At 42.9% G+C, this 24,249-nt stretch overlaps 1 protein-coding gene across 2 annotated transcripts in view; it reads right to left on the bottom strand.

Annotated features, from left to right (window-relative positions):
* The window catches only part of efl1 (elongation factor like GTPase 1), a 52,081-nt gene that overhangs the window by 4,200 nt on the left and 23,632 nt on the right, over positions 1 to 24,249 (bottom strand). For both annotated transcript variants that reach the window (XM_030765871.1, XM_030765872.1), the window contains exons 15-18: positions 11,290 to 11,421; positions 9,939 to 10,086; positions 2,816 to 3,837; positions 1,386 to 1,570 (exon numbers count right to left, since the gene is read on the bottom strand). In XM_030765871.1, the coding sequence (XP_030621731.1) occupies positions 1,386 to 1,570; positions 2,816 to 3,837; positions 9,939 to 10,086; positions 11,290 to 11,421 (1,487 nt within the window). The remainder of the gene's footprint in view (positions 1 to 1,385; positions 1,571 to 2,815; positions 3,838 to 9,938; positions 10,087 to 11,289; positions 11,422 to 24,249) is intronic.

Here is a 24,249-nt window from a genome sequence, read left to right as displayed (position 1 = left end):
CTCGCGGCCGCAAAAAGGACTCTAGCTGGGCAGGTTGAGAATGTGAGTCTGCCGTTCATTTCTGTCAATGACTCAGGGCAGACAGAGTGACCCATCACCTAAGCTGACACGACCTCCATATGGCACTGGGTGCTTGCAGTCAGCGTGCTGGTGATGAAACAGGCCTGGCAGCCGGCGCTACGCAACCCTGATACATGTGGCGTCTCCTGACTTTGATCCTTTCTAACCCCCGCCCCCCCTTCTCTGTCCCCTCTGCCTCCAGTAAAGGAAGACACATTCTAATTACTGACAACTCTGTCGTCCCTTCGCAGTCCTGACCTTCAGTCGTGGGGACGCGCAAGCACGTACACACAAACAGGAAAACGAAGTCGCACAGACGCTGGGGGGGGGGGGGGGGGGGGGCTTGAAAATGATAATGAGAAACGTTTATACAGAGCTGGTCATCTGTTCTCAAAGCGTTTTACACTGAATCAGGTTAAATCCATTTAGCTGCCACAAAGATGGATAAAGGTAATAAGGTGTAATTTATTTCCGTCTGATAACTCACTTGGTGTACATCAAGACTATGAATCATCATTAAGAGTGGAGTTCCACACGTTAATTAAAGATAAGGAAACAGTATGAGGAGCAAGACTTTATTATGAAGAAACTGATTGAAATAATTTATATGGTTGTACCGATAGTGTATAATTCAACAAGAAAAAATACTGATATCAGCGGTGGGTTAGTTCAGGTTGAGGCTGTGAACTTGTATTGACATCATATTCTTAATGCACAAATCAATACTGTATTACTGAGTTCACACACATGCCAATTTAACAGCCTCTTGAACTCCTAGGAGGTAAATGGGCAAATACCAAAGTAGCAAAACAAGTATAAGACAGAAGGATCAGTTTAATGTGATATAAAATATTCCCATTTTGTTCCTTAACATTTCAAAATTTTAATGCTCCTGTCTGAAAGTCAAACTCCCTGGGGGGAAAAGTCTTGTTCTTGACTCAATAAGTCTACAGACTGGACACAAGAACCTTTACCACACTCAGGGACAGCCTATTGATCCCAGCTCTGTGGCTAGCAGGAAAAAAAAAAAAATCAACTGCTTCACAACTCAAACAGCACTGACTAAAAAACCCCGAAGACAACATTGACCTCTTGAATACAATTTCCCCAGAGTGTGCATGTTTGTGGGCTTAAGGGACATGACACATCTAGTCAGTGAGGATGACTCCTCCAATCAGATACATTCATCACCTTACTTACATATCACTTACCTCTTTCCACCTGGATTAAATTAGGACAGCCCCCCCGCCATTGCTCCCCCTCTTCATTCATTCATTCATTCATTCATTCATCCATTTTCCTCTCACGTGTTCATTCTGTTTTACCTCCCAGTGGCTGAAGACTAGCTGTGGACTGGCTAGGCCGCTGGTCCTCTTTCTGATCTCGTGGGCGAATCCAAAGCTCTCAGCCACAGGCAGCACAGCTTTAATAATGAATATGTCTGTCCCCTCTTTCATCTCTTCATTCAACACCCGGCCTTCGCGCTTAGACAGGACAGCATACACGCGACCTGAAACACACACAAAGAGGACCCTGATACGACTCGGCGGACCAGGGTTCGGAAACGCGCCCGGTCCGAAGAGATTTTTCTGTAGCGTTTTGTAATGGATGTGCTGCGTCTCTTGTAAAATGGTCACAGTGACTGAGGTGGGGTAGCTCAAGGTTTGGGCAGGCTGGTAGAATATGTGGCATTGACGGGAGAAGAAACCGACAGAGTGCAGCTCACACTCTGAGCTTGCTTAACAGTCAGGCTAGTGGAAGGTCTGACAGCACTTAAGTGTTGACAGGCTGTGAGAGTGCCCCGTGGCCCCTGTACCTCTGTGTCGGCCCTAAGCCCCGCAAGTAGGCAGCTGCTTAGAGCTTGACTCTAATTCGCTCAGAGTGTTTCAATAAAATTATACATCTGAACGTTTAAGGGGCCAAATGTATAGCAAATTACTGTTACTTTTTTTTGTTTTTTTTAAAGCTTAAAAATCCTGATACAGACATATTAAGCATCAACAAAAACTTAAATATTTACATTTGCATTTTGCAGAGACATGGTTGAAAATCACCCTGCCATTTGCATTTGGCAAACTACTAAAACAGTCAAAACCCAATATATTATTCTCATAAATCAACAGACAAATGCTAACTACTTGAAATGGAAAATATCATATCTAAAAAAAGACACTGTGTTCGACTGTTAAATATTGAATCATTATTAGTAATGTGTTCCAGGTGCTCTACTTAAAAAAAAAAAAGCCTCATTCAAATAACTCCTCTCATGCTTGTTATGTTTATAGGGGGGGGGGGGGGGGGGATGAAGTTCAAAGATGGATTTGAAATATTTTGCAAATAATGTGGGATCAAGCAGCAATTTGTTCTATTATTTAATTATTTTTCTATTCTTTCCCCTTTTGCCCTTCTTGGCTGATTCTCTCAGTACTTCTCTGTTCTCAAAGGACAGGATCGCCTTACTAATTCACCCATCTACATTTCACTCAGGCATGTTCACCAGACAATCCGTCTTTGTTCAAGGACCCTACGCTATGACATCACCACATCGGAACATGGTTTCTCCACAGCAGCTTCCAATTAAGGTACAGGGAAAACTATTTCCTGTGTGTGCACCGAATCTTTTCCTTTGCCTGAGTTAAGAGGGGTGAGACCACAAATAGCTTGTTTGAACTGAATACAGGTGCTGCTGCGCAATTTGACTGAATCGTACAATAGTTTAACCTGTGTTTGTGTTACGTTTATGTTTTGTACTTACCTAGAACCTCAGCTGTTGCCATGATCTCACAGGTGTACATGGCAGCCATTAGACGCTGTGGTTTAGCCTGGAAAGCGTTTCTGCATGCCTCTTTCATAGCAGCTATAAGCTGGCCAGAGAAAGGCCCATAGCAGTCCATCAGTCCCCCTACAGCATCTGTTTTACGCTTGCTTTGGGTGGAACCTGATGATGACGAGGGCATGTCGGTCTCACTCCCTCCTTGAAGCTCCTCATCGGTCTTTTCAGCAAAGTCGCCGTCCTTGCGATCACTGGTCTCCGTGGAAGAACGCTGGGAAACTGAGTCTTCTTCTACAGAGACTTGGTGAAGCAACTGTGTGGGTAATGTCATCTCCCATTTCTCTACAGAAAAGCACACCCCCATAAGTGGCTCCTCGCACATGGGTCCAGCAAGAGTAGCCAGCTGAAAGCCACTGACGATGCTGTTGTCAAAATCCCTGAGCGTCGTTCCGCGCCCTTTCTCCTTCTCTCGTTCACACTGCAGACACTGCCACACGGACGGCCGCTGGTAGCCCTCCACGCTGTTCAGAAGGACGTTTGGCCCGCAGCGCTTTGGGCCGAACGACCAGATGCGATTGACTGCGTTTCTCCACTTATGACCCTGAAGGTGGCTCTCCAACTTGTCTTTGAGGTCTTGGATGAGCTCCAAGGTTTTCTGGTTAATGTCCAGCGTCTTGCCCTCGCGTGCACACAAGCTGAACTGCTCCATGGTTCGAATGAGCTCAGCGTTAGCCTCCAGCAAGCGAGTCACTTCCTCGGGCAGCGGTATGGCCCTCACACTGACCGTGGCCATCTTGTTTGGGGTCGTGAGAGTCACCAGGCCGCTGGGGTCGACCTGCATGCCCTCTGGGTTCTTGGCCTGCTCTTCTTTGACTTGGTGAATTACTGCCACCTTCTGTTGTTTACCCAGCTCCTCGTTTACCATGTCCACTTTGGGGGGTCGAATAACAGTCTCACGGAATGGGATAATGGGATCGGAAGCGCTGATCTCAATTTTCGCAAATCTGAGAAAGGAAAATCAAATACGTTTCAGCGTAAGGGGAATTAAAACAGAACACCGGAGAAACAAGTTGGTCGCTGTACATTATCAGTGTGAAACAAAAGCTGATCTACCTTTTTCTACAGCAAAGAGACCACTGGGGAAAAAGAGAGTTATACTTTGCTGCTAAGGGCTGGCATTCAGTCAATAAAAACAGCCAAGCTCCAGTTCCTCCCTGATTAGTAAAAACATTAGGAATAGCCCTTTCAAGCTGTAAGACACCAATTCATCTCAATCCCTCACCACAGGAAAACAGACAATGTACACAAGCTAACTTGAGGACTGATACTATGAATGTATGTGACAAAAAAAGGAGTTCGTTAAGAATGTCTGTATGCGTAATACTGTCATATGACGGGAAGCAGCGCACAGACAGTATTGAATAAAACATGCGTGAGATATAGGGGGGAAACAGAGTCAGACTGTAGTGTCAGTGTGTACCAAAGCGTGAATGCATTGCTGACACACACAGTCAGCCCTGCTGGTTCACGCAGGGAGAACCGGCCATCAGGTCTCTGTGCTAATTGGGCTTCTTTAAGTGGAGCAGACGGCTGACAAGATTGCCATCTTCTCCTTCGACAACAACACGGAGGTTTCCAGTAATCCATTTACCACCAGACAGTCATAAAACAGGTTAGAAAGCACATAATCTTTTGGAGATTGTTTTACTAGAAACTTCCTGAGAGAGCTCTATGCCGTCTGTGCCTGTGCCGCGCTGTCTAGCGACGCTGCTGTCTCACAGCTCTCAGTATTATCCTCTCAGGCACACCGTCCTGCTGCAAAGCCCACTAACGGCACAGGAGGGCTTTCAAAAATTCATAAGCAATTGTCTAAACCTGCCCACCAGGCAGTCCTGCTTCAAACAGAATGGAAAACAGAGTACACAATGTAGCTCTGTGTTTAAAGATGGAGTTGCGTTCGTAGCGGCTAGACTGGTGGAGGACGTGTGAATACTTAAAAGGCTTCTCTGTTCACGCAGCAGAACGAAGGAGAGTCAATTAAGGATAAGGATCACCACAGTGCTAACCACTTCCGAATAAATTATACATCCATGACAAGTGTACTTTACATATACTTTTTATCACAGCCCTTATTGTGGACAGTTGACAGCTGTGGGATTACATATACTGTAGGATTAAATCAAAACAGTCGATAAATTTCCGAACATTTTGTTGGACATGAATCACAGTAATAATTAAATGGAGGATTAACATAGAGCCTATGGTTTACTTATTCTGATTTGTTTTATATACAAAAACATTTTTGAATATATATTTATCATTTAAAATGCCTTTCAGACTTATTTCATTAAAAAAAAACAAAAACAAAAAACCAAAACAATAATGTTTAGTCTAAATTCACATTTATAGCCTGGAGATGACTTCATTACGCAAACATTAAAACTGCAAGGCAATTTGCCAGTATGTCAAGTGGAAGACAAAGCCAGTGGAAATGCAAATAATGAGTCTTTGGGAAAAAAAAAAAAAAAAAAAAGCAATAATCCCTTAACCAATATGTTTTTGTTTAACCAAAACAATAATTATGCATCGGGGCTTCACTTGTTGCAGGTCATGTGATCTGGCAGTTGACCCATTTTCCTCCAGCAGTCTGCTGAGCTGTGATGTCATCATCCTTTGACCTGGTTTGCGTGGCCCGGGGCCAGCCTCAGCGTCACAGGCCATGTCTGGGTAGCCCTCTGACACCAGACTAGTGGGGATATTTTTAAACTTGCCTCTGTCCCGTTGTAGAAGTGTTTGGTCGTAAAGTTGGTGTGTTAGCGCCGCTAATGGCCTGAACCCTGTCTCCTCTGACCCCGGTAGTTAACCCCTGCTGCCCCGACCTGTCAAACTCAGCTCTGTTTGCTCTCTTCTTCAGTGTCCGGCCAAGATGGTTAAGAGAAGGAGCAGCAGAAAGAAACCAGCACAAACCATACAAAGGAGCCACTCATCAAAACACTCGCTCCATTCAGATTCCCACATTAAAAAAAAACAGCCAGTTACATAGGCTGTGCGTATACCATTCTTTAGAGCTGTGAGTTTTGGGGGGTGGGGGGGTGGGATGGGGGCTCTGTTCGTTTAGGAGAGTGAGGCATAATTTGGCTCAGTTTACAGATGAAAAGTACAAGCTATAATGGGTGTTTGTTGTAAAGTCTTAAGTTTATTTGTCTGCAGTTGTAGTTCAATAACAGTGCAGTACACGAGGGAGAACGCAATCTGGAGCTGCATAGGGTTTGCACCCCTTTCCTCATATTAGAAACAATTTGGAAAAGGGTTGGGGTGAATGGCAGGTTGAGGGGAAGAGGCAGGACTTACATGGGAACAGTAATTGTGCAATGGTCCTTTAGAGAATACAGTGTTGAGTCAATCTGTCGATGCTGTTCGTCTCAGTCGAAGTTAAGCGGCTAACCTTGCGCCCTACCAGACCAAAGCTTAACACAAACAGAGCCTGTAATTAAAGTAGCATAAATGTCTTCTTGGAAACTCTCCTGTCAATCAATATCTCCGGAGAAACCAGAGCATGAAGACGGGTTGAGGGAAGAGGCTGCTTTTCCTGCTAACAGGGTATAGCTCTATTCATCAGGTTCTAACGCTAATGAATGTATTGATACCGCTTTGTACTGATAAACTGATTATCTGAAACACAAGTCTTCTCACAAATGACTCAGATATGAGATATGACACAATGTATGAGTGTGCTGATATTTATCTGCACTCATAAACTGATTTTGTGAAACACAATTCTTCTCACAAATGACTCAGATATGAGATAGGACACTATAGACGCTTTTACACAACAGGTGTAAAACAAGAGTTACAAGAGCAGTAGACATACTTTAAAGCAGACGACTGAATTATTTTAAGGAAAGAAAGAAGTGTTCGTTTGGAGACCCACAGACAGCCCTAGAGACAGAGTGAGAGAGAGAGAGAGAGAGAGAGAGACAGAGACGGAGAGAGAGAGACAGAGAGAGAGCGCTACAGGGAAGCAGATGGACTTGGATGCGAGAGTAGCGATGGGTCTACTGATACTGCGACTTCATACTGTTTAACTGCCAGACGACCGGTCTGTCCCTTCAGCCACTCACTTCTCTATCTTACCCCACACAAGCCGAAAGACGACAACCTTTCGCTCGTTCAAATACCACATCTAATTCTTGGTCTCTGTATGAGTTTAAAGCAATGCTTTAAGAGACAGTTTTTATGGTCTACTTCTCTGTGTACAATACCAATATGAGAAAAATAAAGGAATCTAAATGTTATTCACCCTCAGTATTCTACGATAACTCTAAATTCATCAACGCACTGAATACATATGTGTGTCAAGCTGTGTGTTAGAGCCTTAAGTCCAAGGTCTTCTGCAAAGGTTTCATATCTGCGCACTGGACCACTGTACATTTCTCTACCTGTATCAAGAGATAAGGTCCAAACTCCACGGAGCTATATAAAATGCTGTGGATTATGAATACTTCTTCAGTGTTGCAGAGAGTCAATTACATGGCAACAACAGTGGTTGGTTTTGACGCAGGTTATTGCATTCGTATCCAGTATAAGAAATACATTTTTAGTAGGTGATTGTAAAGTTTGGACAGGGATTAGGGGGCGATGCAAAAACTCAACCTTGGAAACACTTCATGTTTCTTGATGACCAGGATCATTCATTTATTAATGGAACAAATTCCATCCGTTTCATTTCTACATGAATGCACGTAGGATTGTAGCAACGCAGCGGGAGAAAGCCCAGTGGAATCCGGAATCCTCACCTCATTTCTGATCCCAGCATTATTAAAATTTCACCAAGGCCTTCAGAGAGTACTTTGACTTTCATGAAGATTGATTTTTTTTCTCCTTCTGTGTGGCAAATGGCAGAAATGTATAATCGTTAGATGCGGTGTTCTAAAAAGTGATGACCAGTCGAAGCTTTTTTTTTTATCATTATTATTACTGAGAACAGCCAATTACAAAACCTGTTTCATTAATGGTGAGCTCAGCCAATCTGGCTGAAGTTCCAGTAAACTAGCTCCTAATGATCATTGACAGGCTGCGTATGACATTCACACGCTAACCTACACTGGGCTTTTTTTTTTCTGATAAAACATTGAGGAGAGGTCTTCGTTAACGATATGCAAAGGCTGTTGTGACCGGTAAAGCAAACAACTAGACAAAACCGCTACCACTGATACTTAGCATGCTGCACCGCTAATTTACGCAAAAAAGCAGTGTGTACAAGGTAATTCTCAAGGGCATGGCAAACATGGACTGAGACGGGAAAGATGGGAAAAAGAGAAAAAGAGAGACAGAGAGAGAGAGAGAGAGAGAGCGAGAGAGAGAGAGAGAGAGAGAGAGAGAGAGAGAGAGAGATTGTAGATTGTTTTGGTCTGGCCACAGCGTGGTCCTGTTTGCACACAGGCTGACATCAAAGCCTATTGATCGGAGCTGCAACAGTGCAGGCAGGCCAAGATGAAGCTGAGAATGATTTAATGACAGGAGTCACTGGGCTACGGGAGGGCTGGGAAATTGGCAGTGAGGGAAGCTTGTTATCACTCAACATGGTAAGGGGTCCAAAGCCAACAATGTTCAACCCACACACACGCCGTACGCACACACACACACACGCACATGCACACGTACACGTACACGCACATGTATACCCACGCGCACTGTCTCTTCCTCTATATCTCTTTCATCATGCACACACACACACACACACACACACACACACACACACACACACACACACACACACACACAAAAACATGCACACGGACAGACATTCGTGCAATATTCACGCATGTATGCAAGTAGACACACATACACACTCCTGAAGCAAAACTGTCTCAGAGCTTTGACAGCTATGCGACAGATCCAATGCCAGCTGTCATATTCAGTCAATGGCTCAAAAAAAAAGCCCTGTTTATTCCACCTGTAGGCCAACCCACTGGAGCTTCCCTTCACCGCCCCTCTACAGAACTGCAATCACTACCTTTCCTAAAGTCTCTTTTTCTCTCTCCATCAATCCCCCTTTGTCATCCTCTTAGAAATTTCAACCCTATCTATATATAAATCTATTAATTCATCAATCCAGCTGTCCACCCATGCTCTCTTGCCACCTTCTCTCAATTTTGTTGGTAGATGATAAAAAATCTCTCTCTCTCTTTCAGTCTCTCTCTCTCTCTCTCTCGTCTAATGTGAATTGAGGCATCAGAGAGGCAGAGCTCTAGTTGATAGCCTAAATAATCACAATTCACAGATTTTTGCAGGAACTAAAGCGATATGGACAGCATTCATTCTCGCTGTAGATGTGTTGTTTAAAATTTATCAGCCAAACAGCTGTTTTATAATCTAATCATGTCCGCAACCAACGCTGCAGCATGAATGAACTGTTAGTCACTCACATACACCTGCTGCACACTTACACACACACAGCATGTAAACCATCAACTCCATGGTTATACTATGAAGATTCAAACAATGCTATGTCTGTACTAATCTACTCCATACATTGTAGTGCAATTGCTGATTTTATTCAAACAATTCTATAAACTGCATTAAACAACAAAAAAATGAAACATCCTAGAAGGACATTAGTACAATTATACTAAAACATCATAACTCTAAGTATGTAATAGCTGGTTTGCCTTTAAAATGTAATGACTACTTGAAAGTATGATGGAGGACAGCCTTTTAATATCTGGTTGAGTTGTGCTTCGCACCCTCTCACACCTTGTTTTATAGCTTTACTGAGATGGATAATTTCCATTTACAGACTTCCATCACTGAAAGCTTTGATTTGACCTTAAATATATTCTGCATGGTAACTGCCCCCCTCCCCTTCACATCTTTTGCTTTGCAGTGAAGAATTTAACATTAATGTTAGACTGTTTGCTAATACCAATGTACTTTGACAGCTATTTTAAAGTTACATATTGTTTTCAAGCAAACATAGGTGTGTCCAGCGGTAGGGCAATATATTCATGGATGTTTGAAATGCCTAAGACTTGCTTAAAAGGTTGACGGATTACAGCTGGTGCAAACTGCCTCCGTGTTCCTGTCTTATGTATATAGATCTCACCTCTCTCTGAGGTCATCTAAGCAGCGCTGCAGATGAACCTCTCCAGCAGTGACCAACACATGTTCTCCTGTCTCCTGAATCAGCACCTCTACACACGGGTCAGCCTGGTTTAACAGCTTCATCCCACGAACCAGCTTTGGCATCTCACCTGTACACGTCCACAGACATACAGAAAAGGAAAGATTGAGTGGGAGGAAGGGATTAAGAGAGAAAAAGTCACAGAGACGGAGAGAGAGAGAGAGAGAGAGAGAGAGAGAGAGAGAGAGAGAGGGAGAGAGAGAGAGAAACCAGAAAGTACAGTCTGTGTTAAAGCGATGACTTTAAGAGGAAAAAAGTCACACATGCTGTGACAGATGGTCAAAAAACATGCATTTGGTTGCTATGGTAAGCAATCACACCTCTACAAGTGCTGTTTTTAACAATGACCTATCATGCAAAGCAGCTTTCTGTGAGTGTTTTTTAATCTCCTTATATAATTCACTACACAGTATCATTATGATGATTGTTATTACTATTTTTAATCATCTTACATGAATGTAACATGTTATACATACAGGGCTGAACAGTATGAAGCAGAAAACAGAACTTTTACTGTAAGTCAGTCTAATCAGTCTAATGAGCTCCAGGAATACAATGTGGCTGTAAATGCTCCTGTCAGACCACCGGTTACACTGTATGACATCAGCTAAGGGCACAAAATACCATGTGTGTACATGCTACAGTGCAGGGATGGGGGGAGAGGGGGAGGGAGGGAGGGAGAGAGAGAGAGAGAGAGAGAGAGAGAGAAGAAGAACTAGCAGCAGTTAAGAATCACGTCTCACACAAGGTGATCAGACAAATCCTTCAAAAAAAAAACCCCCAAAAAAAACACACTACTAGATCCTTCACACTTTCTAACAGCACCTGCATTAACACTTCATTTCTTTTATATTTAAGGGCAAGTGTTCCTCTAACCCCATTAAAGGTTATTAAAACACCTCTGATACTAGCTGCAGTTAAATGAACTTATATTTCTCGTTACTTGGAACCAGACAGTGCGCAACTAAAACTTAAGTATCACTGAAAAAAACAGTAGTGCAAGAAAGTTCCCAAAATGTTATTTTGGAGTAATAAAAACAGCTATAACTTATTTTACTTTATTATATTAACCAAAATATTCTTGGCTTTTACGCTACTGGTGTAAGGAGATTATGCTGTTTACATTTAGAGATAAGATCACAATATTAGCAGTCATATGCCCAGCCTCCAACTCACAGCAGTGTTATTAAAAAAAAAAAAAAAAATTATACACACACACCCCCCCACACACACACATATATACTTTTAAACTATTAAACTTATTTACACTTACTGGGGTGTTTGGGTTCAACAGCAACTCGTACAATGGGCGTGGCCTCAAAGTTAAGTGGTGTGAAGGGAGGACAGGCAGGAGAGGTGGAAATCGTGGCAGATTTTAGGATGAAATCTTCCATCCCTCCAATCCCTACAGAAAGACAGGAGATGAGAGATAGAGCAGGTATGAGTCAAACTGAGCTTAGCTTTAAAGGGCACGGATTTGAGCAGTTTCAAAAGTGTCCTGAATCTCTCCCGAGTCTGTCGAGTTTCCGGTTTCCTTTTGCCTGATCAAAAACCTGATGTACGCATTAGTGAGAGTCCGTATGTCTGTGTGCAACAACGTATGTGGATAAAACTGCATGAAATCTCTGTACCGGGGGTTACAAACTGGCCTTCTTGCAGCTGTGAAGAGTTACATAAATATAGATATAAAAAAAGATGGATACTAACAAATGCTAAATCGCTGACTTAGCTGAGCTTAGATCCATAAGGTTCTCATAAACTCAACAGAAGGGGGGAAAAACTCTGACTACAGTGTAATGATTTCCAAAAAAGCCCTGCAAGTAAGGAATCATTTCATTGTGGAAGAAGGGAGGTAAAGGAGTGCAGACATGATGTATTTCCCAGCTGTGAAAGGCTGAAGGGGCCTTCAGAACAGACCCACTAGGTCACCCATCTTTGCTAAGAGACCTAAAGAGGAGTTGAGGACAAGCTGACCTCAAACTCAGCCTTTCTGTTTAAAACACTCAGTGCACAGAGTCAACCTGTTGGCAGCTTTATGGTTTAAAGCTCTATCCTTCACAAACACTGCACGGCTGTTGACTTATAACTAAGAACACCACATACATCTGATGTAAATTATAACTCCTTTTGATCTGTCCTTTCTGTGACTCCGTGACCACTTGTGCATTGCCTTACCCGTGGAACATTATGGACGTATAAAGCGGATGTGAGGTAATTGCAGAGAAAACTTTAAAAGAAACGGGAGCCAACTGGTGAGGAGACTTAGGCCAGTGCTGATTGGGCCATTTCAGGCTCTCAGCAGGCACTCCATTTACCGCCTCTTTGAGTCCCTCTCATTAAAATACATTCCAATCACAACAGGACAAAGCCCCGATGCTGAGAGCCATTCTGTGTGGAGAGCTTGGTAACACAGTCCCGCGGAGCCTGAGTCCAGCTCGATCAGGCTCCAGCACTCTACGAGCAAAAAAGTACAGCCCCACACTCCTAGCTTTATGAAGAGACTATTTTAGTTAGATGAACAATCAGCCAACTCCTGCAGGCGCTAAAATCAGCCAATAAAATGGGCTTAGTGGTAATCGCAGGAACGTTTTTTAACCTGCGAAGGCCGCGTCAACTCGCCTCGACCGTGAATTTGAACCCTGTGTTTTCAGCCTCTTTAACAGTGAGCTGGTCACTGACTTTACTCAAGAGGACAATATCTGAACGCACAGATGACATCATGGATCTGGGGAAAAAAAAAAAAACAAACAAAAAAAAAAAACGGCAGATCCGAATAACAAACCCAGCTAAGGGTGATACATTGGTACGAACAACCCAAATAAAACAAACCCAAAGTCCCCTAAAATGTGAAACAGAGAGTAATTAATTTCTAAATGTTTCTTCATAGCAAGGAAAACACACGGCATTGCTGATGAAACTTTAATTGGGAGGATTTGTATTTCCAGCACTTTGACATTTGCTCTGTAAAGTGTTAGCATATGTTGGAATCTGAATGGGTTTTGTTTTGTTTTTTTTTCTGTAATGTGCAAGATCAGACACGAGGTAACAGACGCCAAAAAGCTCAGCTCATCAGCCATGGGAAAAAGGAAACTCTGTTAGTTAGGGGAGGAAAAAAAAAAACAAAAACAAAAACACGGGGAGTAAAGTTATTTCATCATCTCCTCCATAACGTTTACTGACAAATATCTCTGTAATTCATAAACTCTACTGAAATACAATGCACAAGACACTGACAGGCAAATACATTCCTAAAATAGAGATGTGCCCTCTTTCGGAGATGTACGGTCTTTCCATTAGCACAGATAACATCAAATTCTTGTTTTTTTCAAATTCACCCAGACATCTCCTGGTGTTACATAAAGTTGCAAAAAGGGACACAATTCCAAGACTGTAGTTAATGATAGCAGTTTTGGCTACCACCCACACGACTGAAATCAAATATCTAACTTACTCATTCATATAGAGGCCATAGCTAAACCACAGCATTTGAATGATCTGATTAATCGTATTTCCAACAGCCTTAAAAATGTGTGCCATTAAAAAGTAATAGCATCTGTGCTGTCATCAAGCCGTCTCCAACAAAACAAGGCGTTTGAAAAAAGTGACCTAATATAGGAAACTATTCATGATTTCATTGTTTGAGGTCAAAAGAAACGAGCGAGGACGTTTAAAAATGAATAATGGCAGCGATTCGATCAGTTTTTCGTTGGGCTATGAAGTCATTTGGTTTCTGCGTTACTTCCATTGGCATGCCATTGCCCCACCATACCAGACCCAGACCCTCAGACTGTGACTGGGCATAGGCACTCTTTGTGCACATGTGCTCATGGCCCTCAGTATCCCTCTATCCACACTGACACACACCCATCACCCAGAGGCATACTGCCATATTTATCCTACGACTGACGACTTCCTGCGCTCGCTGACGGCTCCACCTCCCTTCGAGGCCAAAGGGGGTTTGGAGGGCTTTTGATGGGGTGTGGGTAGCCCGGTAGTGAATTAAAGCCCCCTCTTTTACAAAAGCAAACGCCACTGATCAGCGGCCTCAAACGGCATTTTAATGATTCATACATAAATCCTGGCTGGCCTCAACTTTTCACCTCACAGAGGTTTTCACCTCACACTACATAACACCGCCGAAGGGAAAAAAAAAAAAAAAAAGGAGACTGAGATTGATGCGACTCGTAGGAAAGCCGAAAAAGGAGGATCGAGGAGCTGTAATTGTATCTTGATGAGAACAGTGGGCACGGATGTTGGACATACCACCATTGCGGTTTGATATGAGTTCCTTTAGTGCCTGTAGCACTGTTCATGCTAGTTCAACTCTAAAACAGAGAGGCTCTTTCACCTGAAACATGAGAAGCTAATTACTTAAAGGTGACTGCCTCTCACAAGCATTCCCCGCTAAACTCAACAAAGACTTAAAAATGGAAAAGTTTGAAAAAACAACCTCAAGGGAAAAAGCATTCCGTGAACATACAGTAGACCTACAGTAGGGCCTTATAACATAAGGCCTGCTAAAAAATCTGGGCCACATATGGAAAGAATAAAGAGACTGAAACCAGTTGAACTCTCGAGTTTAAGGGAGAAAAAAAAAAAAAAAAGAAGACAATCGTGTCCAGCGAGAGTTGAGTGTGGGCAGCAACAGAAAGCAGACTTGGTGAGTTGGAGCAGGGATCTAATGGAAGTGTGATAGCAAGGGAGGACTGGTTTTTTTAGTCTGAGAGAGGAGGTCGAGGAGCGTGAGTCATGCAGATGGCAGTGCAGACTCCACTCATGGGGATGACTAACTGAGTTCACAGCCATGTCTGTCAGCACAGACCCTCTCTTTTCACACCCTGGGCCAGTAATAACACGGTACCCACACTAACCGTCGTCACTTTTTTCTCATGGCACAAGTAGAAAATGCATGTCAAACACATGACCTAAAAAGCAACCCTTTTTCAGCCCACGGTCTGTCTGACATGCCGGAATAACTTTACACATGATTAAATATGGTGAAAGCACAGCTTCTTGCTTCAAAGCGTGTAATCCACATTTTTCAAGAGCTACTAAACTAATAACAGTTACTTGTGGACTAAAGCAAAATTGTCCTTTAACAAATGGTTTCCTCATTTGTTTTTAATGTTGTGGCTTCCAGCAATACTGATCTAGTCCAGCGGTAAAGCTCATGATTTCTCCTCGGTAAACAAACTAGTGTTTCCTTCCCCCTGTGTAGTTCCATTGGCCAGCTGCAGGCTGACCACCAATCACAGCCTGACAAAGTCCTCAAGGGACAGGCAGTGGTCAGAAGCCAAAAGTTATCGCCTCAGACTGCCTGCTTCCTCTATGTCTCCCTCTCAATGCTTGACTACAGCTAAAGGCCTAGAGAGGCCATGTTAGGACCCATCCGACTTAGACTTTTTTGTCTGAGAAAGAGGAGCAACCATCTGTCCGATCCTTTGCTCAGACAGAGAGGGGAGAGATTAGGGGAACGCATGCAGTGAGTGAGCGAGAGAGAGAGAGAGAGAGAGAGCGAGAGAGAGAGAGAGAGAGCAAGAGAGAGAGAGAGAGCAAGAGAGATCAATGATTGAAGCCCACAGAAATCTTCTCAAACCGCAAATACCGTTGGCCATTGCACAAGTTATATAAAAAAAACATTTTTTTTTTCCTTCGTGTGCGTTTGGCAGTTGCCTCTGCTCTCAGCTGTGGTTCTGTGTCCTTGTTTCAAAGCTGGTGCTGTTGAGCACCCTCCTAGCTCTAAACTCCAGTAAAAAAAAAATCCTGCATGTTGAGTGTTTTTTAAAGAGTCTCTCTCTGCTTGTTCCATCATGTACAGTAGCCTAAATGCATTTTTCATGTTCATTCCAAAACTGTGTAGAATTAATTTCATGGCAATGACAAAGAGGGTATTTACAACACAAATCATTTGTTTGACAAATTTGAGCATCCCTGTAACATTTCTCCCTTAAAAAGGCTTGTGGGATTTCAGTGGGAATTTAGAGAGGCCTCTGGAATGTCAATACTTGAGTCTCTGTGAGGATAATACTGAGATTAGTATTTTAATAAACCCACCGTATAAATACGTCAATAAATCAGCAGTCATTTCAATTTCTGTAACAGTACTTTTGGTGTAATTCTGTGGTTTTTGGTGTGTGTGTGTGTGTGTGTGTGTATGTGTGTGCATGTAGTGAAATGGAAATCAATGCCTTCAGACAACATTGTCCTCATAAAGCTAATGTTGATGTGTCACACAATGGAATGAGTTATGTCTCTCGCAAATGGCATTTCTGCTTCAAGGATTCCCTTTCCAGAACAGACTGAATGTGTAAGAGGCAGTTTAAAACAGTGCAGTTTGTGGTAAACAACATGAGGCGCATCATTAGCTGCATATGCATGCTGATGAATTCCACCTTTGGCCCAGTCTGAAAGGTAGACATGCTTTAGGCAAAGAGGCCCGGATGAACAAACAAAAGACGCAAGAGACCGCCAAGGCTGCCTGGGTTCACTAACAGCTGTCAAAGCCAAGTACGGCGCTGCTACAACAAGAGTAGCTTAAGCAGACAATCAAAGAGGAAAGGGAGGCCAACAAATTTGGACATGCAGTCTTTTTAGGAGGGCTGTTAGCAACAGAGGAAGACAGCATGTGTGTGTGTGTGTGTGCGTGTGAGTGTGCGCGTGCGCGTGCGTGTGTGTGTGTGTGTGTGTGTGTTTGTGTCCCAAATGGACAGTAGAAAGACTTCATCTGATACTTCATCTAATGTTAACACTCTTTCGCCAGCCAGTAATAACCAGTGCATCAAACTTTAGACTACACCTTTAATATCAAATTCATTAGATGTTGGATTTTATTTTACACCTTTTTTTACCCCAAATCTGTAAGGTTCTTGCACTTTTAAAACAGATTTAAACACAGGTTTTCATAGAATATTTGAGCCATTCTACATCTTCTTGAACTGCACTGCTGTTTAGCTGTCACTGATAATATCTCTTCAGTCAGGCCCAAAAAATAACAATACACTTTCCATGCGCTTCATGTGAAATGCACAACAGCAGTGACAAAAACAAAGTAAAACATTTATAGCCTGTCTAGGCACTCCAAGTAATGTGATTTGTGCCATAGAGCCTCCACACACAGAGTCTTCAGACGGCCTGTCAGGTTCATTACCTTTCTCTCCTTTCATTCTCAACAACACCCATCAGCTCTGCAGGAGCGGAGAACTGCCATTTAGAAAACATTTATCGGGGGAGGAGAAAAAAAAAAAAAAGAAAAAGAAAAAAAAAAAAAAAGATTTTGACAGTGCAGAAGGCTTTGATGTTCAGCACACAAAAAGCATGTTAATGAGTAGAGCTGTGGATCAGGTGTGTTTTGGTGAGGTCATTCCACTTGTAACACACCTCTTAAGGCCCAATTACCAGCGGACAAAGGACTGCTGTGCTACCACTGACAGCGAGGCACTAACTCTAGGCTAAGCATCGCACTGGACAAACCAGTGGCTTTAAAATATAAACCATTTCCAAGGTCTCTCACGTAAAACTCTGATATTTGAGTAACTAAAAGCAGAGGCAAATATTACAATGGTAAGCGTTATAAATGTGTCATTTATGCATGAATGGTGTTTTGGAATTGACAATATTAGTGCCATGGAAACAAGGTCTTTATAAGGTCTTGGTCAGACCTGTACGGAAAGTCCCTTTGGCTGGAAAGTCCCTCTCTTAAAGTTGAAAGATTGTGAATCTAAAGGATCAAAGAAGCTCAGTTTGACTTTCACCCTATGGCCAAAAAAACCCTGCGTATATCACATTACATTATGCTCAGACTCATTCTCTGTCACACACACTCACCATCCCAACTCCGGCAGTGGCTAATAAATTACACAACAAACTGTACAAAAACACTTAAATCCCAGGGGTGGAGAGGAGGGCAGAAATCAGGCAGTCAGACAGAGGCTGGCATTCTATACTCATTCATCCTGATCCTATCAACAGTCTGGACCATGGGACGCATGTGGTGGCAATATGACGCTGGAGCGACAGGAAACGAGGAGGAAAAGGAGGCGACAGATTCAGCGGCAGCATGGAGGGACCGACAATAACTACATTGTGTGGACAGAGGAGAAGTGAGGAGTAAAGGAGTAAGTTCCCTGAGAACAACAGTCAATTGCTTCAAAAACAGCGATTAGCGTGCTTTAAAACCAGTGCACTGCCTGAACTTGCTTTTTCTCTATCTCTCAGGAGTTTTGGCGCTGTTATCTGTTCCATAGCTCCATATCATATCGCTAAACTAGAATACAAAAAGTGTTCAGTCAAAGTAACATCGTCTTATCAGAATCCACTCAAATTTATGCTGAAGGTATATCAATCAATGATGGATACTTCTTTAACTTCTATAGCTTATAGCGTTGGAATCTCCATATAAGGAATGATTTCCCCAGTGCCCTACATGGCAGAAAAAAAAAACATGAGAAGTACAATGAATGCAGCATGGACAGAGAGGAGAGAGAATGTAAGACACTGTTAGAGAGCATGAGGGAGCATAAGAGAAAAAAATGAGAGAGAGGGAGAGAGAGAGAGAGAGAGGGAGAGAGATTGTAGAGCGAGAGAGAGAGAGAGGGGAAGAGAGAGAGAGACTGAAGAGAGAAAGAGGGGAAGAGAGAGACAAATTCATCTGCCCCTGTTCTGACAGGCCTCATGACACCATCAGGATTGTCTGGAGGGCATTTGAACAGAGTAAACAGAGTTCAGGCAGAGAGAGTGTGAAAGAGGGCCCCTCAAAGCAGCCTGGAATTATACACATTAAAGAGTGTGAGGCTCCAGGTGGTAAGTCTGACTAACAGAAATATGTGAGAGAGGTGGGCCGACTAAACACTCCATCTATGATTCATTTCATCCTTGTCTTAAAGTAGTCTTTATTCTCCTATATGTGAAATTACACAGTTGTTCTTCAGTGGAGGGAAACCTGTAGTAAAATGTCTTTCATTCTTTCATTCTTTCACTTTAATAATCAAGCTGATGGGCGCAGCAGAAGTGCAGCTGAGATGGAGACACACACTGTGCCGGTGCCGTAAATAGCTTCTCGTACTCAATACGCAGGTCAATTTGCAGACGAAACAAAGAAATAAGGCGCTGACTCACTCTGGCCATTTAAGCAACCCAGCGTATTTGATTAAGAGAACAGTAGTTAACCATAATGTTTTAATGGCCAAAGCTGCATCCTCAGTCTACCCATTACCACCTAATGATTAGAACTAAATGCACTCCTAACCACATCACCAGACAGCTGATGAGTATGGTGAGCACGTTGTAGGACGCCTGCCATCCCACCCTCTCAAAGTGAGGCCTTTAACGTCACATTACAAGAAAAACAATGATGCTTTGCCATTCTTGCTACATATAGATGTAACAAAAAGCAATGAAACTGTGTAACATTCAGAAACACTGAATACACATTCCAGCCTCATTCCAGTTGTAAAAGTACACACAGAGGAACTGTGTGAAGGAGTGAGTTAATAAAGTACAATTCAAATCCTAAATGATTTGTAGTGATATATATATATACACACATACATACATATATATATGTGTGTGTGTGTGTGTGTGTGTGTGTGTGTGTATGTGTGTGTATATATATATATATACACACATATATTTTTTCTCTGCAAGATTAGTGGAGCTTATTATCTGACTGAATCTGTGAATTTTGTTTTAGCCTGAGCTATGTGACAGTTGACTAACTGTGGCGGTGAGCAGGAAAGATGGCTGGTATGCTTTGGATCAAGGGACGATGTCATAAGGACACGGCAGGTGGCTGCCTATGCCAGACGTAATGCTGGTGCACGGAAGACAGCAAACAAAAGGGCATTTTCCCATTTAACCCCAACCACAACACACATCATCATCACCTCTCTTTTTATTGTTTGCCTTTACTTCTGATGCTGATGACGTACCTATTTTGCACTGGTTTTGGAACAAACAACTTTTTTTTCAAAATGTACTTTACTTGTTCTTTTTTTCTTTTCTAAGGTAAATAGGTTCTAAATAACCATGGTCGACACTGGACAGCACACAAAGCCATTGTGTCACCAACACTGCTTTCAAGAGCTTCCTGGCACAATGCAACAGTATCCTTCATGCTGGTAATTCATTACCCAAAGCCCATATTAGAGCACACAGGTCACGCTTTTACAACTGGGTCTCAAACTACGTGCCGCTAATAAAATCATATTTCATATCTTAATCCTAAACAGTATTGTTTTACATAGAAGTCTGGCGTGGGTTGTCGTGCCCTAGTGACATATGAATCTGTGGAGAAGAATGGTATTAAGAACATCAGGTCTTGATTTCATAGTGGTTGGCATTTGAATTGACAGCGGTAGATTAGAGTGGAAAAGATTTGTGAACAATGGTTGAATGAAAGGCTAATCCTGGAGGCGGCGGGAATCCCTGTGACAGCCGTACTTTACGACTCTCCATCAGTGGCCAGTTCCATTCTTCCTCACAGAGCTCCTCAGAGCCCCAGAATGAAATGTCACACAGCCAGAGAAGAGAGGGAGGGTGTTACAGGACAGAAACCAAGGACCATATTCCTGCACTGGAAGACTGAAATTAAAGAGTGGCCACAATGATGCCAGCTAAAGTGCTCTATTGGTGAACAGAGCGTTAGCTCGTGATTAAGAATAATATGCAAGATGTGGATGCGTAAACAGGTAGCACACACAGAATGTCCAATACACAGGAGAAATGAGGTCATTTGGCTTACAAACAACAAGACCTGGAGAGTCTGGGAGAACTTTATGAAATTTTAATCAAAAACAAGCAAGGGAAGGAAAACTCCTGCGACTACAACACGAGTGCATGAATCTGCCAGAACTACCAGAGAAACTGTTAATCCCCAATGTAAAAGCCCTGAACGGAACAGGAAAAGAGAGAAAATGTTTGAGGTTAAAGCCACGAGTTCCATAAAGAAACGGAGAGTGAGACACTGATAGTGTGAGAGTGAGTAAAAGAGAGTCATAGTATCTAAAATCCCAGGCAGCTGAGTCTCTCCAGTTCTCAGTAAGTGTGGCCTGAGGTGATTGGAGTACAAGTCTGAATTTAAATCATATTGCAGCTTCAGGCGGGCAGTTTCCTCATCCTTAAAGTCATACATCTCAAGACAAAAAAAACAAAAAAAAAAACAAAAAACAAAGGAAAAATCAACTCAAAAGGCAATGAGAACATGGCACTACTACTGACTCCCAGTCTACAACTACCAAACATAATTGGAACAGAAACAGGTTCTCAATACAGGCTAACAAGAGAATAACAGAGCTAAAGAGAGAAGGGCACAAAAAAAGAGTGACAGAAGACAGGAGGGTAAAGGCAGGGAGAAGAGGAAAGAAAGAATGACAGAGAGGGTCAGGAGGGGGTTCTGGGGTAGGTGGTGATGGAGGAGAAGGAGGGTGCTGTACCTCCTGTGAGCTGGCAGGGCTGCTGGAAAGCCATTCAGGCTCTCATAAACAGGGCCAGTGCCTGCAGCTGCACTCTGCTTATTAAAACCCCCAACTATTAAAAGACACCCAGAGGGATGGGCTGCTTATTAGACAACGCGCCATGTTGCCCGCAGTGCTGTCCAACTCCCTCCACAAGGACCAGGAACAAAAGGCTAAATTTAGCTAGGTTATGACCCCACAACATGCGGTGAAAAGAACCAAAACATAAATCATTTCCCAAGTTCATTCTGCGCAACATGTTAATTTCCCCCTCCTGTTTCAGCATAACTGAGATACTTCAGGAATATTTATAGCATATGTAACTACATAAAGATTTCTATACGCTAGCCTTTTCCAGATACATGCGAGTATGATTGACTAGGTAGCACATTAGCCTGATGCTAATGAGCCAATTACCTGCTATCAAAGAGTCCATTACTCACACCCTCAGCTGGCAATCAGGACATAACCCACAATTAAGAATGCTGCCCACTCAGCCAGACAATATGCACTGAGTCATGGGCCCAGCCTCTGAGGGAGCCTCAGGGGGGCAAAGCCACGGTCCGTCATCAGGCTGGCACTCTCAAACATGCGGCAGGAGGCGTATTGGACAGCTAGCCCCTCTTATTCAGCCTCACTAGTCTCACTGGACCCGCTGAGGCCTCCTGGCTGACTGCTGTAGGAATGTATGACGCCGGTCTTTGTTTCGGGCTCTTGCGTGGACTGTTCACATCATGACTACGGCTTTTTCCATCCATGGCTTTTTAAGAAAAACGAGATATTAGACCGTGCGAGACGAAATGCAATCGTCTTCATCTGATATATTCCTATGTATAATCTGTCAATCATTAATACACACAAACTTGACTTTGCTTTGATTGGAACAGTAAGTTGAGAAATATACCACGAGTCCTTTTTCCTCATTTTGATTTCACTGTGGAATGGCTAGTTATGTATGCTCATACTGTGGGTCTCTTACTGAACATGAGATACTCTTCAATCCAAAAAGACAATGACTGGAACACACTTTATTGAGTTTGCGCGGGACCAGCTGTGGCATCTTAGCTTTCCATGGGAAGCATGTCTAGCACATGCAAGAGAGGCCTCTATAGGTAAGTGACTGACAGCTGCTTTCAGATGAAAAGGAGGGAGATCCAGTCATCTCATCCACATTTCAAGTTAGCATTACCAGCAATGTCTCCAAGAAATCATGGCGTAGGAAATAAGGCACAGCTGAGATTAGAAACTCCGGAACTGTAAAACAGAAAGCAGCACGTACACATTTGGGAGCTATGTACGAAAACGTTTGATAATTCATATCCATAAATCCATTAAATGTCAACATTGACTGCGTGACAATGATCTGAGGAATCAATGCCAGTGCTTTGAACGGCATTCATGTTTTCCTTGGGATGGTTAAAAAAAAAAGGATGGTGGAAATAATCATGAAGAAAAGGGGAAAAAATGGATGAAAGCAAAATTTCTTGCTCCTCTCCTGTAGGCCAAACAGTAATGGTGGAAGACCGGCATGGTAGACACTTAAACCATCATCAACACCACATACTTCATTGATCAAAAACCAGCTATTCTAAACATTGAATCCACCAGTCCTGTTGTTCTCCACACATTCACTCAGACTTTATCCAACATTTATTCTCAGCATTTAGGTACTGTCAAACCAGAGCAGATAATGATCGAGAGACTCCAAAATGGCCACAAAAATACATAAACAAACACTACCATTTTTTTCTTTTGAGAACTTTTTGACCCTAGAACATCTGTGAGTGTGTGTACTTGTGTGTGCCTTAAAGACTACCCCTCTTCCTGTTTTTGTCAGCAAGAAGTACATTGAATATTCTGTCGGCTATTAAGGAGCATGTCTTTTCCACTTCAGCAGAGCTATCAGAGAGCCATTTATGTGCTATACCTGGGGAATAGCTGCATGGTTTATTTTAAGACCTTTAAATGCAAAACCTTACAGACGTTATATAACTTATGAGATGTCATGGTAACTGGGGACATGATTTTGAAAAGGTGTTGCCAAAATACTGCTGAAGGCATTTGAAGAAAAACATATATTTGGGTATGGAAGTGTAGGCAATGAAACTGTGTGTGTGTGTGAGTGTGTGTGTGAAGGAGAGAGAATGAGAAAGAAAGAGCTGTCCGACGTGGATTTGTTTTCATTTAAGGCCCAGTTTTGTAAGACATGTGGAGAAGTGGAGATTGAAATCACCACACTCAGCAATCTGTTCTGCTTAATGGCATTTGCATCTGTGCTGCATGTGAAGCCTCCAGAACCACTCTCTCTCCCTCTCTCTCTCTCGCTGTTCCCACAGAGTCCTCATAAAAGAAAAAAAAAACACTCTCTGCCAAACACACACACACACACACACACACACACACACACACACATACATACACACGGCTCCAGCAAGGCTCCTCAAAGCGCTCAGGTAAACATACCACCTCTCGTTACGAACGATAACAATATCACTGATTCTTTCCTATTGGCACTCTCTTCCACTGAAACTCTATAGCTGCTTTGTGTTCTTCAGCGGAGGAACAGACTAACCCCTACAGATATGTTCTGCGTGCATAACCAGCTGAACTCTCTGGACGGTAATGCTGAGCTCCTTCAGAATGTTGTATGGCGTGGAGGTCAGTGTGTCTGACCCCCAGTATAAGAGAAGCATACTTGGAGTCTCCCTCCAGCCCTGCTCTGCAACATGATCTGCCTTTCTGCTCTCTTTGTCTGGAGGGATGCAGCGAGGGAGCCAGGCAGG

The sequence above is a fragment of the Chanos chanos genome, chromosome 2, assembly GCF_902362185.1.
Source record: "Chanos chanos chromosome 2, fChaCha1.1, whole genome shotgun sequence".
Lineage (NCBI taxonomy): Eukaryota > Metazoa > Chordata > Actinopteri > Gonorynchiformes > Chanidae > Chanos > Chanos chanos.
Note: the sequence above shows the minus strand (reverse complement) of the source record. Positions and strands in the feature narration are given on the sequence as shown.